The sequence below is a fragment of the Pelodiscus sinensis genome, chromosome 14, assembly GCF_049634645.1.
Source record: "Pelodiscus sinensis isolate JC-2024 chromosome 14, ASM4963464v1, whole genome shotgun sequence".
NCBI lineage: Eukaryota > Metazoa > Chordata > Testudines > Trionychidae > Pelodiscus > Pelodiscus sinensis.
Window position 1 is genome coordinate 5400441 of NC_134724.1, and position 16561 is coordinate 5417001.

Below are 16561 nucleotides of genomic sequence, written 5' to 3' on the forward strand. Positions count from 1 at the left end.
ATAAGATCCTGATTTAGTCAAAACGTTATGTGGCCAATCACTGCGAAAAGAACACAGAAGGTTAGTTTAAGTCTTCCTACCTGATGGTGTCCTTTGCAATCCTAGCTTTTTGGTTTTTACCTCAAAACTTTATAGAGAGCTGGATTCTGAGGATTGTCTATAGACTTTAGTTTTATTTGTAGTTTTAAAAAAAAACTTGGATGTAGGACCATTATTTAGCTATTCCTTATTGTTGTAATAGAAAGTCTGTGCTATGTGCTCAAACCTGACTGACAGGGAGCCATGTAATTACACGCCTGTTTGATAGTGAGTCAGGCACTTTACTTTTCTGTCAGATTTTATCCTACAACAAAAGTGGACTTGTGCGCAGTTGCTCACAGATACAATATTTTCTATCCGCAGCTGCATTTTGGTCCCCCTCATAGCTTTGTATCGAATATCCCCAACTACTGGTGTTGGAGGAATAATCTGGTGAAATGGTGTGTACAGAAGGAGCAAAATGAAATAGAGTTCAGGCTGCAAAGAATGGTCTGTGTTATAGCGGCAGTACTGGTAAAGATGTTTACTTTGGGGTGGAGAAGTAGAGTGTATATACTCAGGTAGCTTAACTTTTCAGTTGTGTGCTTTTGTGAGTTTATGTCCAGTAAACTCTTGCTGTCAAGTAAATGTTTGTATGTGAACCCTAACTGCTTCACAACCAAGTTATATGTATTAACTATTTCATATATTTATTTTTATATAATGGAAATTTTTTTGCTAAATATTAATTTAAACAAAAATGCTCCCATATTTTCAATGCAAAGAATAAAGATGCTATTAATATTGAATATTAATTGACATAAAGAAATTATTTGGGACTGGCAGGGATTGAGATATATATATTGTTGTGTAATCCACGAAGATCAGTTAGCAATGTGATAACTTTCTTTCTGATCAAATAGCATTCACATAATAGCTATGGGATTACAGCACAAACTTGAGAATTGTGAGCATTTTCCATTACATTTAAGGAAAAATCACTAGACCCTCTGGCATTTGTAAATTATAGGACTGTTTCATAAATGTCACTGTGTCTAGGTTTGATGTTTTCTTTACTGTCTGGGAAATATCAACATGCTAATTCCAAGTATTAGTCATGCATTTTAAAGTACTCTGTAATATGAAGACACTGGTTAGATTTATATTCAATTAAATAAGACTATATTGTGTATAAAGCAGCTTCTATTATTTCAGCTCTTTAGTGAAATAATTTTGCACCTTTTGAGTATGTGTCAGTGTGGATCCCACTGTAGGTAAGCATGGGCCTCATGTGAATGAGATAAAAATCTCTCTTGAATAATCCTGTGTATCAGGGCACACATTTGTTCTGTGCTTCATCATGTGCCTATGACTGGGCATAAAAGGCAGGGCAGCCTTGACACCTTCTTTGTTACCTCTTGCTGTCCCTGGCAGAGATGGACCTAATGAATATTCAACCTTCTTGTTAATTTTGGCTACACCCTTCAGAAATCTTCCAAACTCTCATCTTGTTTGCTCTATGAAACCACAACAAACATGACCCATCAGGACTTATTCTTGTCAATTAGACCCCCTCCCTCACCTGTATAGAGTAATGGTTCATCCCCTTCCACTTCATGATGAACTGTAGGTCCTCAGGCTTCAAGACTTGCCCTTTGTGTAATGGGTTAACCCTGTTAGCAGATGTCGATACCTCTTCTGCTTGGGTGAGAGCCATATACCAGACAAAAGCGACAAGGAGTCCTGTGGCACCTTATAGACTAACTGAAGTGTAGGAGCATAAGCTTTCGTGGGCAAAGACCCACTTCGTCAGATGCACATGCATCTGACGAAGTGGGTCTTTGCCCACGAAAGCTTATGCTCCTACACTTCAGTTAGTCTATAAGGTGCCACAGGACTCCTTGTCGCTTTTGCAGATTCAGACTAACACGGCTACCCCTCTGATACCATATACCAGACAGAAGCTTGCCAGCACTTTGTTCCAGGATTCTCAAGTCCACTGAAGTTCTGCTTACTAGAGCAGTCAATGAGTGTCTTCAGACCTTGAGAAGTCAGGTACCAACTCCAGCCTTGCAGCAGAGTTACTGATAGTACTGCTGATGTGTCCTCTGAGGAGTCTGGACTGATGGCAGAAATGACCCCAGGACCAAGGCAAGAACTAGTGCTGATGTGGACACTAGTACTGATAGCATCATATTTCTTACTGACAATCTTAGAGGAAATCTGTTCTTCCTCCCTGTCACCAGGACGAATAGCCTTACCTTCCGCAAGCAGGGAGCCAGCTCTCTTGGGGCCATGGAAAGACCAAATGGGTCTCCTTATAGGACCTCACCACAACTGCACCAAGACTGGCCATCTTCAGACTAGGGATTTTACGCATCACCCTAATTGGACAGGCAGAGGGTTGCTCTAGCCCTGTGGGGGTTGGGAGCCGGGAGCAGGAGCCAGCTACCTGCGTACGACGGGTGGAAGCAGGATCTCACTTAATCGGTTAACCAGTTAAACCTAAAGTTTAAGCAGTTATCTGATTAACTGGAGTTTTACATGCCTACATCAGACAAGCCAGTAAATTCAGGAGCTGATGCCTGTCCTATTCAGTGTCATCCATGGCCATATTGTTAGCTTTGGGCTAAGAAGAATGTCAGGAATTGCACAGTGTGGAACCAAAGTAGCAATGCCATCCTTCCTTGCCTCACAGGGTATGTCTACACTACAAAGTTAATTCGAACTAACAGACGTTAGTTCGAATTAACTTTGATAGGCACTACACATACAAACCGCTAGTTCGAACTTAATTCGAACTAGCGGAGCGCTTAATTCGAACTAGGTAAACCTCATTCTACGAGGACTAACGCCTAGTTCGAATTAAGTAGTTCGACTTAAGGGCTGTGTAGCATCTTAATTCGAACTAGTGGGAGGCTAGCCCTCCCCAGCTTTCCTTGGTGGCCACTCCGGGCACCACCAGGGAAACTCGTCTGCCACCCTCCCGGCCCCGGAGCCCTTAAAGGGGCTTGGGCTGGCTACAGTGCCCGTGCCAGGTGCAAGCCTGCCAGCACCCAGCCAGCAGACCCTGCACCTGGCATGGCACGAACCAGCCACCCGCTGCCACCCAGCCCTCCCCCTCTTCCCGGGACCAGGCTGGTGGCTCCCGGGAGCCTGCCCAGGTCCGCAAGAGGCGGGCACCTGCCTGGTCTAGTGCAGACATCATGGACCTCATCCACGACCTCTGCACTAGGCACAGGAAAGTGGCCGTCTAGGGCAGGATAGCTGCCAACCTGGTCACCCAGGAGCAGGTTTGCATAAAATCAAGGTGGTCCACTGAGACCCCCGACCCTGAGCCCTGAGCTTACCATGGCCGTCCTGGGTCAGACCAAAGGTCCATCTAGCCCAGTAGCCTGTCTGTCAACATCGGCCAACACTAGGTACCCTAGAGGGGATGGACCGAAGACAATGACCAAGCCATTTGTCTCGTGCCATCCATCTCCAGCCTTCCACAAATGGAGGCCAGGGACACCATTTCTACCCCCTGGCTAATAGCACTCCATGGACCCAACCTCCTTTCTCACTTCTCTTTAAACTCTGTTCTAGTTCTAGCCTTCACAGCCCCCTGCAGCAAGGAGTTCCACAGGTTGACTATTTGCTTTGTGAAGAAGAACTTTCTGATGTTAGTTTGAAGCCTGCTACCCATTCATTTCATTTGGTGTCCTCTAGTCCTTCTATTATGGGAACTAATGAAGAACTTTTCTTTATGCACCCTCTCCACACCACTCATGCTTCTATAGACCTCTATCATATCCCCCCTCAGTCTCCTCTTTTCTAAGCTGAAAAGTCCCAGTGTCTTTAGCCTCTCTTCATATGGGACCTGTTCCAAACCCCTGATCATTTTAGTTGTCCTCCCTTCTCCCACCCTCTCTCTTCCCCTCTCCCACCTCCTTTTCCCAGTCTCCCCGAGTTTTGTTAAATAAAGAGACCTTCTATTTTTGAACACCCATGTCCTTTATTTTGTACATCAGGAAGGGGGGCTAGAGAGGGGTAAGTGGAAGGAGGTGAGGGAGGAATGGGGTATGAGCCCCTGATGGGGAGGACTGGGCTGGCTCTGCGGGCTCCTCGGGGTGGAAGCTCTCCTGAAGCCCCTTGATTGACCTCCCCCCCCCCCCCCGGATGGCAGCCTGCGGCAAGTGCAGCCGGTCTGATGGCCGAGTGCTGTGATGTGCCCAATGTGGGCACTCAGGGCACTCCAAGCCAGGACTGATTTGCAACCGGGGAACCCCTGAGAACTGTCTGTCCGGGGTGAGGGTGGGGTCCCTTTAAGCACAGCCCTCGGCTAGCCTGAGACAGCAGCTCTACGCTCTAAGTCCTAATCTGATGCCCTGCCGGCACTGCTTCCGGCCATCCTTAACCTTGGTTCAGGGTCCACTCAGTGTGGTCATGCTAGTTCGAATTAGCAAAACGCTAATTCAAACTACTTTTTAAGTCTAGATGCGCTAATTCGAATTAGCTTAGTTCGAATTAACTAATTCGAACTAAGTTAGTTCGAATTAGTGCTGTAGTGTAGACATACCCACAAAGACTTTGTCATCAAGCAAACAGTAGCCCCAGAGCCCGATAAATTTTAGACATTCCAGCATCCTGCAGAAAGCGAGTATTTTTATATCCTTGGTTCGGACTACTTTGTTACCCAGCTAGAATTTAGAGGAAGAGACTTTTACTCCCAGTATATTCTAAACATGAGGAAGAAAGGGTGGCTTCATCAATTCTATCGGACTGTGCCTGTTACCTCTGAATTCTGGCTGAGGTCATAGTCCCACCTCAAGGTCTGCAAAAACTGAGATGGTGGCTAGAGCCTGAGAAAGCATGAAAAGAATTTCATTCTTGATTCCCTCTCTGAAAGTGACTGTCATCACAGACCCACCTGGAACGGTGTGGGGAGCCCACCGGGCCACCTGCAGATGGAAGAGATCTGGTCCCATGATATCTTGAAATGCCACATAAGCATACCAGAATTTGGGATTATCAAGTCTGTCTTGTATGGCATTTCTCCTGTTCTATCGACCGCCAACATGTAGATCTCAATTGACAATACATCTGCAGAGAACTACATAAAGAAGCAGGAGCTCAGTCCTCATCCATCTGTCATCCGCCTATGGATATGAGGTCATCACTATGAGAGAGCCCCATTAGGTCAGAACCTTCCAGGAGTCACAGCTTTGAATCATGAGGGAGCTGAGGAGGGGGTTGTGGATGCCCAGCATTTTATGCCTTTCCAGAGGGGCACAAGATGCTTGAGTGCTTGACTGATGCAAGTATTCAAAAGTGTGCATTCTCATCTGTTTGAAGCGTGTGTATTCTTACAGTGGGATCCACGCTACAATATTGCAACCACAATTACTGTAGGAAAGGGGTTTTTTATGCTTAGTGTAATTTCTGAAGTTGCCGAGTTTCTTATTAAGAATGCAAAAAATAAACGCAAATGAAAAACTTAAGTTTGACATGTTTACAACACCCCAGTTTAAATTCAGTTATGAATTCTTTATATTTGTTTATATTTTCAGTGCAATGTATTATAACATTTCTCTGCCTAATTTTTTGATACTCACCAATGATTTATGTTTTGTAACAGTGGTGGCAAGTTTTCTACGTTGCTTCAGAACCTAGGGCCTGAGAATGCAGTAACTCTACTTGTATTTGCTGTAACAGAACATAAAATTCTCATACATTCCTTACGACCGTCTGTCCTTACTAGTGTGACAGAGGCATTAGTCTCTGTAAGTAGCATTATCTTTTCATAGTCATATCTTTTAGTGAAAACGAATATTGTTTAAATAAATGGTAAAATAACATAGTACTACTTCTGGGATTGAGTGTTACTTACAAAATAAGGCCCAGGTTTCCCCTCTGCCATCCCACAGAAGTAATTGAGGTTAAATAAGTTGAGGGTAGAATTTCATCCTGTCTTTGGCTTTTGCTTATTTACACTATTGTGCCAGTCACTTTAATATGTATGCACTAAATGCAGGAATTCTTTAACTTCCTAAATGGCTCCCAGTGGGACTATATTCTTTGCCTCTACCCTCAAAAGGCTGGTAGCTGTATATCATTTTTATAGTTCCTCCCTTTCACAGATTAATGTCAGTGTCTCTACTGAGAAATGGCTAGTATGCAGAAAATCTTTTATAGAATAAATAAGCAAACTAAAAAAAATTAAATTGCCTTTTCAAATGATAGCAGTTATTTAATATTAGTTTACAGTGTCAATCATATGCTGTTACTTTTTCTGTTAAATGTTTTTATAATGTGGCAAACAGTCTGAGATTGTATATTTCTATAAATATCAGTTGAATATTGTGTGTGTATGTGTGTGTTTTTTTTTTTAAAGATGATATTTCCTTTCCACTGGCCATGCCCATACATTCCTCTATGCCCCTTGGCACTGGCAGATGTGTTAAGTGCACCATGTCCATTCATAGTAGGAATTGATTCAAGATACTTTGATCTGTATGATCCCCCACCAGATGTTAGCTGTGTCGACCTAGATACCAACACCATTTCTCAGTAAGTATTTATTACTGATGTTCTTGTATGGTTGTGATATTTGTTGATTTTATGTGGCAAAAACCTGAGAGATTCCATTTGAAGTTTGTTTTTTACTCCTTACGTTTCAGTTGTGTAACAGCATCTTAACACTCTGTCTTCTATGACGGAGCTGCTTCTCTGGCCAGAAGCAACTGCTCATTTATATTTCTGTCCAATTCAGCAGAAAGGAGATAGGATCCTCATTTACTATCATCCCCAGACATCATCTCTTTGTCTGTATATAGCATAAACAGTTAAATTCAAAAGTCTGCTAGACACACTAGATTAGGAACTAAACAAAGATACTGGATTTATGGCTTATTGCAACAGTTTAGAACTCACAAATCCCCCTTTTCCCCCCCCTCTAACTTCAGAGATCTTAAAGATCCTGTTTGTCTCTAATGGTCCCTTAGAATATGTTTTAACTACTTATGATTTAACAGTCTGTTCTACCTTCCATTTAGCTGTCAAGCTCACCTTTCCCAGACCCGAAGAGCTGTGTGTGTGGTACAAAAGCTTGTGTCTCACCCATAGAAGTTGGTCCAAAAAAAAATGACCCTCACCCTCCTTGTCTCTTCTTAATAGTTAGCATGTAGATTGCTGTAAGTTTGAGTGCCCAGTACAAATATTACCAATCTAATCTACACAGTCCTTCTGTGAAATCAGTGGGTATTAGTGCAGTTTTTCTGTTGGTACACTGAGACTCAGAGGGTATGTCTACACTTGCACCCTCTTTCGAAAGAGGGATGCAAATGAAGACATTCGAAATTGCAAACGAAGCCGGGATTTAAATATCCCGTGCTTCGTTTGCATATTTGCGTTCTGGCGCTATTTCGAAATAGCGCTATTTTGAAATAACAGATGCTGTTAAGACACGGTTATTTCAAGAGAAAACCCTTCTCTCGAAATAACTGGTAAACCTCATTGTATGAGGAATAAGGGTTATTTTGAAAGAAGGGTTTTTTCTCGAAATAACTGCGTTTTAACAGCATCTGTTATTTCGAAATAGTGCCAGAATACAAATATGCAAATGAAGTGTGGGATATTTAAATCCTGGCTTCATTTGCAATTTCGAATGTCTTCATTTTCATCCCTCTCTTGAAAGAGGGTGCAAGTGTAGACGTACACTCTCTAGAGAGTGTAAGTGACTTGCTGAGAGCTCCTTCTAGGGATGTGGGATCTGGGGTGGAGCTGGGGATGGAGTGCTGGCTGCAGCAGTGAGAGGGGAGTCCTTCTCCCCTTGCCACAGTCCTGGGCTTGGGGGGAGAAGTGTCTCTTCCCTGGAGCCAGAGCTGGGGGAGAGGAGCTTCTCCCCACTGCAGCAGCTCTGGGCCCGGAGGAAGTGTCTCTCCCTCCTGCAGCTGTGGGCGCTTGCATAGCCTTTGGTAGACTACTACGTAACCACACAGCTTAGAGGGAACTTTATCTGGCCCAGGGCTGCAGGGGCTTGTGCCCCTGTACGCTTATTGCTGTGCAGGCTTTTGGGCTGGTGCACAGGCACTAGGACCCTACAGGATGGGAAGGCCTCTGAGCTCAGGCTCCAGCCCAAACACTGAAGTCTACAAACAGTGAAAAGACCTTGCATCTTGAGCAATGCAAGCCCAAATCTACTGTCAGGGGCTAGCCATGGGTTTTTCTTTGCTGTGTAGACAAACCCTTTGGCTACATCTGTTTTGCGCAAGAAATATGCAAATGAGGCAAAGCATGGAATATCGCCACGCCTCATTTGCATAATTGAGTGGCTGCTTTTTGCACAAGAGGTTTTTGCGCAAGAGCCATTCTGCTGTTTGTCAGGAAGAACGGCTCTTGCGAAAGAGGGGGTTTTTGTGCAAAAAGGAGCCATGTAGACAGCTCCTTTTTGCACCAAAAGCCTCTTGTGCAAAAAGAGGCTGCTCATTAATTATGCAAATGAGGCACAGTGATATTCCATGCTTTGCCTCATTTACGTATTTCTTTCACAAAACAGCACACTATAGACGTAGCCATAGTATATTTTTAGGAGGTTACCGAAAGGGAAAACTTGGTAAGTGGATGAAACTGCATGAATGCAGATCAATCATTCAATTTCTTGGATAAATAATATTGATTTCATTCTTCCTGTGCTCTTCAAATGAGAATCTTTTTATTCATTCCATCATGATCACCTGGTCCACAAAAAATAGTCAAACAGTACATAGATTGGGCTATTTTTAAGGGATGAGGGACAAGAAGCCTTGTACAGGAAGTATTGTTAACTTCAGTAGTTAATTTTTGAAATGATGTAGTCATAATTACTAGCTGGATGCAAGGCATGAGGTAAACACTCTTTGGTCTGGAGACTAAATGGAGCTCAGACAGACTAGTGAGATAATTTGAATGTTACTGAAACAAAGAAATAGGTCTGTGTATCTTTTTGTGTTTTAAATCCAGTCTCCACATATTGTCCAGTGGAACTTTTGCACCGAAAAAAACTAAGCCTGGTACACTTCTCTGGGATAACCTGTAAAAATGACCTCGTTTGAGCAATATTGTCCTACTGATAGAATTTAAGTAAAATTATTCAGAATAGAAACAAACTACAGTAATACTAAGTTACTCTAAGAAAGACTTTTGGGACTGTTGGATTACTGTATATTTTAATACAACTTTATATCATATAAAAGTTTCAAAACACCAAAAATAAGAAGGAAACCATAGTTTTTAAGCTCAGTTAAATATTTTTGTAGATCATACATTTTAAGAACAGTCCTATGTTGTCCTACTATTGGCTTTTCTTTTTGGTATCATTTTCATTAATTTTTCATTAAAGAAGTTGGCAAGTTCATTGATCCTTTTTTGTTTTTAATTTATCATTAAATATGGGATAGTTATCTGTCTCATTTTGGTGCAAATTTATGGCCGCGATTTAACAAAAATGTTTATGAAAAAATTGTGTTAAGGCATACTGTCCTTATAGATTATGTACAACTCTCTTCTGTTCTGCATTTTTGACACTCTATTGAAAATGAACTGATTTATCTGTTTTTATTTTTTTCTTTTATGTGGGGAAGGAAGGGGCTCCCTAGAAAGCAGCATTTCCTTCCCACTGCTGTCTTTTTGTTAACATTTTAAGTTTTTCTGTTGATTCAGCTTATCTTCTGCTTCTCATTATTACTGTATTCATCTTCTACAGCCAATGGCTAGTTTCAGCTGCTTTTCTTTGAGCATATAAAATTTGTGGATATCATGTACATAAACTGTTTAGTAAAAAGCAGATGGTTGAGATTTTTTTGCTGTTTTGCACTTTAGTATGGTCTGAAAGACATGTCACTGCCTTCTGTTGACAATGAAACAGTGTGATTTCTGTATCACCTCAACCCAGCTCTTCACCAGAGTTGGTTTCACCTCATGTGTTAATTTATTCAGGTCATTGCATAATTCTAGTCATCACAAAATTCCAGACACTTCCATCTTCAAACAACAGTTTAAAAAGTACTATATATAGTTGCTGTATTTCATAATATGCAAGCACCTTCTTTTCTGTGCAGCAAAATAATTTAAAAACTTTATTAAATAAAAAGTTAATAAATACAGACCATAATAAATAATATGCAACCTTTTACTTCTTTAAACTGCAAAAGCAAATTTAAATGCCTGCTTTTCTCTCCTTTGCTCAGAAGACCATTCTTTCTATAGTGGATTGTGAATGCACACGCATTTTTATTTATACATATAGGAGTACATCCTTCTTGAGATGATCCTGGGTAGAAATATATTTCCATTGTTATTTTTATGTATTATTTGTGTTACTGTAGCTCCTAGTCATAGAGCAGGACCACAATTGAGCCAGCAGCTGTACAGAGAACAAGATGTCGTCTCTGAATATTAATACTTTTTCTTCTTCCCTTTCTAGAACTGGAGATAAGAAAACTATTTCGTGGAAGATCTTACCAAAGAAACCTTGCAAAAATCTGATGAACACTTTAAATAACTTGTATCAACAATTGGCAGAATGTGAGTGGGGCAGGAGTGAAGTATAGAAAAAGATTTTTCACTAACTGTGATGCATTGTAGCTAATATTAACATATTGGTAAATGTAATTACAGTACATTTAGCTGAAGGCATCCTTTGTGATAAATGTCATAAAATGTTTTACAGAAAAGGGAAGTTTTGCATAAAGATTAGAAACAGTTACCATTAGAACCTCAGTTTCAGACACCTCAGAATTGGAGGATGTCCATAGTTCTGAAAAGTTCATAACCCTGAACTTGAACCAAGCGTGGCTCCTGATGCTCCAGGCTTGGTTTCAGCAGTATCTGTGTTCAGTACTGTCATGAGTTTGCAAGCTTATCCCCCTTCCAGTTATCACATCTGTGTGAAAACAGTATGGTGCTATGTGGGGGCAGGCTGGTGGAGGGGGACTAAAACAATCCTCCTCCCAATGTGGTGGAGGTAAAGCGTCACAGACCCCAGTGCTGCTCCTGCTGTGCTGACTCAGGCAGCCCCAGTGGTTTGCTGGAAGTGGCACTTCCATGCTTAGGGGTGAGAATAGGCAGCCCAAATGTATTTTAAACATAGGCACAATACAGAAACAGTATAATATTTTGCTGCTGCTTTTTTGTCTCTGCTCCTCCATGATCAGTTATTTCCAATTTCACACGGCCTGCATCTAGACTGGCAAGTTTTTCCACAAAAGCAGCTGCTTTTGCAGAAAAACTTGCCAGCTGTCTACACTGGCTGCTTGAATTTCCTCAAGAACACTGATGATCTCATGTAAGATTGTCAGTGTTCTTGCGGAAATGCTATGCTGCTCCCATTTGGGCAAAAGCCCTTTTCTGGAAATGCTTTTGCGAAAAAGGGCCAGTGTAGACAGCTAAAAACTGTTTTGCGCAAAAAAGCCCCGATGGCGAAAATGGCGATCAGGGCTTTCTTGCGCAAAACCGCATCTAGATTGGCACAGATGCTTTTCCGCAAAAAGTGCTTTTGCGGAAAAGTGTCCGTGCCAATCTAGACGCTCTTTTCCACAAATGCTTTTAACGGAAAAACTTTTCCGTTAAAAGCATTTGCGGAAAATCATGCCAGTCTAGAGGTAGCCACGGTGTCAGGGTAACCAGTCGGTCCACGACTCTGTTGTTCATATCTTTGAGATTCTAGTATACCTGGCTTTTGGCATGTGTAAACATCAATAGAGATGAAGCGTTAGCGAAAGGACATCTCTTCACCCTTGCCACTGCCATGGTTCCCACTAAGCTGCATGGTAACACAGCCTTGCAGCTGCTTAATGAGCCCAGCCTCTACTGGCTGGGAGAGACTCGCTGCTCTGTCCTCAGCAGAGAGATGCTTCTGTAGCTGAGGAAGAAGTGCCCCTCTCCCAGCCAGGCAGCTCTTTGCATGGAGTCCTAAGCCCCTAGCTGGGTGGGGCTCATTAAGCAGCTGTGGAGCCGTGCTGCTGCGCAGCTTAGAGGGAACCTTGCCCACTACCCTCACAAAGTGAAGATGCATGATGAGAGGGGTCAGAAGAGCCAAAAGGAGGCCAAGACCTATAAAGCTCTTACTTAGCAGATTGTGTCTTATGGACCATCTGGTTGTCCTCATGTCTTTATCTGACAGTTGAGGTATTTTTGGCCCACAAGCTAATTGTGTTTATTAAGCTGATTCTCCATTGCTCCATTTCTGTGCACAGTTTTATTGTGCAATTTGCATTTTTTATTCTTGGGATAGTTGTTTAGCCCCGGTTTAAAATAGGGCATCTGGAGGCTTATGCTAAGGCTGCTGTTGAGGTGGGCAGTGGAGATGAAATTAGAGTAGCTGAAATCCTGTGCACACTGTTGCTACTCACCTCCTGCATACCCAGTACCAAGGGCCATGAGTGGAACTGCAAAGCCCTGCCACTGGGCCCTATGGTAGCTGTGGTAGGTATGTTGAAAAGCAGCATTTTCAGAGGATTGACATGCATGAGCGGGAGATTAGACAGAGAGGAAGACAGAGTAATAACATGGACTAAATATCTTGACCATTGAAGCTATTAGAAACTAATAATGTCTTTTATTGCTCAGTACTTATTAAAAACAGCATGCTTCATTAATGTCAGTATTTATTATTTAAGATTAAACTATTTTGAAGATGGCATAGTTTCTTAATGGCTACATATAACCTTGCAGTCAGAAAATGATTTTCTTTATATTTTAGAAGTTGCTCACAGTCTATATTGGGGTTGGCAAAAGGTGGCTAGTGGGCCGGATGCAGCCTGCCAAGCCATTGGATCCGGCCCGCAGCCACTTCGCCAGCACCCTCACTACACAGCAGCGCAAGCCACTGGCTTCTAACTGCTCTGGACACTGGGGAGGGACAGGGAAGCTTCATGCACTGACCCTGCCACCTAGCAACATCCCTCAGTTCCCATTGGCCAGTTTCCAGCCAATAGGAGCTGAGAAATTTTGCTGGCGGCAGGGGCAGCAAGGAAAGCCTCTTCCCTCCTTCCCCTTTCCTGTGCTGGAGCAGAGCCACGCGGAGCAGCCAGCCCAGCAGACAAGCATAGAGCCTTTTTCAGGTTCCTGCAGAGCTGCTGGCTGGGAGTTGCCTAGATAAGAGCCTCCCTGCCAAAGCCTGCCTCTGGCACCCCACCTCCTTTCTCCCCCCCCCCTCCCCCAGCTTCCTGCCCCAGGTCACCACCCAAACCCTCCTTATCCCCTCTCTCCACCTCCTCTAGGTCACAACTCCCTCCCAAACCCTGCACTGCCTCCTATACCAGAATTCTCTCATGCACCCATACCTCCTCCCAGATCCTGCACTCCATTTCCGTGCTCTACCCATATTCCCTGCCCCACTCCATTTCCCTGTCACTACCCATACTCTCTGCATCCCTTTTCCCCCCTTCTTCCAGGTCATAACTCCTTCCCAGACCCTGCACCTCCTCCTCCTACACCTGTCCCCCAGGCCAGAATTCTCTCCTGAACTTGTACCCCCTCTGGACCCTGCACTCCTAATCCCTACCCCAGATCATAACCCTCTCCTTCACCCAACTCCTTCTCAGATCCCACATTCCCATCTGCACCCCAGTCCTCTATCCCAAGCGCCCTTCTACATCCCATCCACCATCTTAGACCCCACACCCACTCCATAGAAATGCAGCCCTTGACCACTTACTAAAATCTTGGAGTGGCCTCCCATTAAAAAATATTGCCCGCCTTTGTGTATATAATTTAGAATAAAATAGATTCCTTTTCAAATGGTCACCAAGTCTAAATTCATATGAGCATGGTTTCTAATAGAACTGTGGGTGCACCTGTAATGTGTTGGAACAGTGGGACACAATTATGAAAATATATTTCTTTTCTATATGGGCACTGTTACATGTTACCATTCTGTGAGTGGGAGAGAGAGAAGCCTTGGGGATCTGGATACTAATGCCTTTGTATGAAGACTAAAGACCTAAAGGCATCTTTCATAATTGCAACATTTTCAGCAGATTCCATAAACTACCCTTTTTATTAGCATACCACTAAACAGTGTCTGCACTAATTCTTTCTTTGTTGCCATAGTAACTGAAAAGGTAAATGTGTTTGTCTCTTCTGCCTCTTGTAAAATCCATAGACTAGTGATTTGTGTACTGTCATATTAAACTAATCATCTTACTTCACTATTCTGTTTAAACCAGATAATCCAAATATTATAATATTCTCTCTTATCTTACTGGTTTCACATATCCCCCAATAAGTTAAGAAGGAAATCATAGTTTTGGTCAACACTGAGATTTTTTTTTTAACATTGATCTAGGAGAGTGTTTTAACACTATTATTGTTCACAGTGCAGCAAAGACCAAGCGAAGATGCATTAATGGAATTAGCAATGAATGACTATGATTTTAATTCTGGGAAGAAATTACATTTGATAGATATTGAGATCCAGGAGGCATTTCTTTGTTTCATGGCTTCATTGTTAAAAGGTTATCGGTCGTACCTAAGGCCAATAACACAGGCACCGTCTGAGACAGCCACAGATGCAAGTTCCCTCTTTGAACTACAAGGTAAAGGGTCATATTATTGATATTTAATCATAAGCTAATAAAATATGCAAAAACTATTTTCACTGGAGTGTTGAAGAAACAATTTTCTCGTTACTGTTCTGAATGGGGAAAAAAATTAAAATATCATAATGGTAGTGGACAAAAATGTTATGATGCCACTGGAAAAATAGTACTGAAAAGGCAAAAATGTGTCTAATTGATAGTATTTGTTAACACAATAATAATAGAGAAATTTCATAACAATTGCTAGTTTTTAAAGATATTTTTTGTATAACTTCTGTAACTATTGTCCTGTTTGTTGGTGGAAATAAGAGCTGTTTCCTGTGCTTCAAATTGTTCTTACATCCATATATTTTGTTTTATAGGATTCTTAAAAAGTCGAGATCGATCACATCAAAAATTCTACACATCAATGACCAAAACTCAAATGTTCATTCGCTTCATTGAAGAATGTTCCTTTGTTAGTGATAAGGATGCAAGCCTTGCATTTTTTGATGATTGTGTAAATAAAGTAAGTATATTTGTAGTATTTGATTTTACCTTTTCCCATTGCTTACTTCTGTACTGTAGATGGCATAATATGTTTGTTTATATAATTGTAACACGCTTGCTATGGCTTCATTATAAATGTATTTCCATTTCTATTTTTTCTTTTCTATCTCACTTCTATTTTCTGATGCCCTTGTGTAACTATTACTCTAGAGTCACTATCCTCTGATGTTGAAGTGAAAATTCAGGTAAAATGAGTAAGTAGAAAGCCCAGGTATTCAAAGTGCATCTCCAGTGCCCTACACATGTATGCAGATTGTAATTTGTACACACACATATCTAGACACTTGAAAGTTTTGGCCCGTATTAAGAAATACAATATTCCTAATTTTAGTTGTTCTTCCTGCAGTTCTCCGGGCCAATACCACATTCCTTAAATAGTGGTTTAGTTTTGATAGGAGGCATGATATTTTGTATAATTGTTTGGAATGGAATATTAGCACCATAAGAAACTGAATAGTATCATTTAGTTACTTTTTATGTTTTCTATATAGAAAACATAAGATCCGCTTGACCTTTGCTGACATTGAGTTGATTTATTTTAATCAATTGTACTTCAGTACTTGCATCTTTCCTAATTTTTTTTTTATTTAAAAATTGTTTTATTACAGACCTTTGGATGTAAAATGAGAAAACATCTGTCTGTTTCCTTACTCTTTACACTTCTAGGCAAAAACAATTACATGTGATTCCCATAAATCATATTTCTTCTTCGAGAGATGTCCCTGTGGGTGCTCCATATCTGGTATTGGGTGCTGTCCTGGCATCTGGATCAGAGATTTTGAAGAAGTCCCATAAATCATAGTTCTCCTTCCTGTTGTAGCTGTTTTAAAATCTAATTTTTATTGCTATTATACTTTTACCTTTGGATATTTCCTAATACCCAATATATATGATGGCATGTGTATCTAGCATGGAATTTTTCAGCTAGCAAGATACATTATTACAGATTCTCAAAAAATCTTTATCAAGTTTTCTTGCGACCTATTTTGTGGGTAGCATTAATTTAACATCATGGCTTTGTACTGTATTTAATTAAATATTTTTTGCTGCTGTAATTTTATTTCCAAGCTGATCTCAGATCTATAAAATATAAAAAAGAGGAAAAATGGTTCTGTGAACGGCATGTGGGAGTTCTTCATGATTGTGAGTGGTGTCTTTCAGCATCTTATTAACTAGTAACTAAGAACTTGTTTTCATGGGAACACTCAGAAAAAAATGAATCCAAAGTGAATGCAAACTGGATTAGTTCAACAACATTAAGCCCCAATATGTACATTTTACTTAGAATTAAAGTAGCCTTAATTCTGTTTTATCTTCATTCATTTCCAAAGTTTAATTAGCCTCAACTGAATTAAGGCCACTTTAATTCTGAATAAAAGTGTCCACACAGATATTTTATGTGGTTTAACCAATCCACTTTAAATTCTCACTTT

At 41.3% G+C, this 16561-nt stretch overlaps 1 protein-coding gene across 4 annotated transcripts in view; it reads left to right on the forward strand.

Moving 5' to 3' along the window:
• Nucleotides 1-16561, forward strand: part of DENND4A (DENN domain containing 4A) — a 131540-nt gene that overhangs the window by 60560 nt on the left and 54419 nt on the right. For all 4 annotated transcript variants that reach the window (XM_075896888.1, XM_075896886.1, XM_014576592.3 and 1 more), the window contains exons 9-13: nucleotides 5639-5783; nucleotides 6395-6570; nucleotides 10463-10563; nucleotides 14358-14576; nucleotides 14942-15087. In XM_075896888.1, the coding sequence (XP_075753003.1) occupies nucleotides 5639-5783; nucleotides 6395-6570; nucleotides 10463-10563; nucleotides 14358-14576; nucleotides 14942-15087 (787 nt within the window). The remainder of the gene's footprint in view (nucleotides 1-5638; nucleotides 5784-6394; nucleotides 6571-10462; nucleotides 10564-14357; nucleotides 14577-14941; nucleotides 15088-16561) is intronic.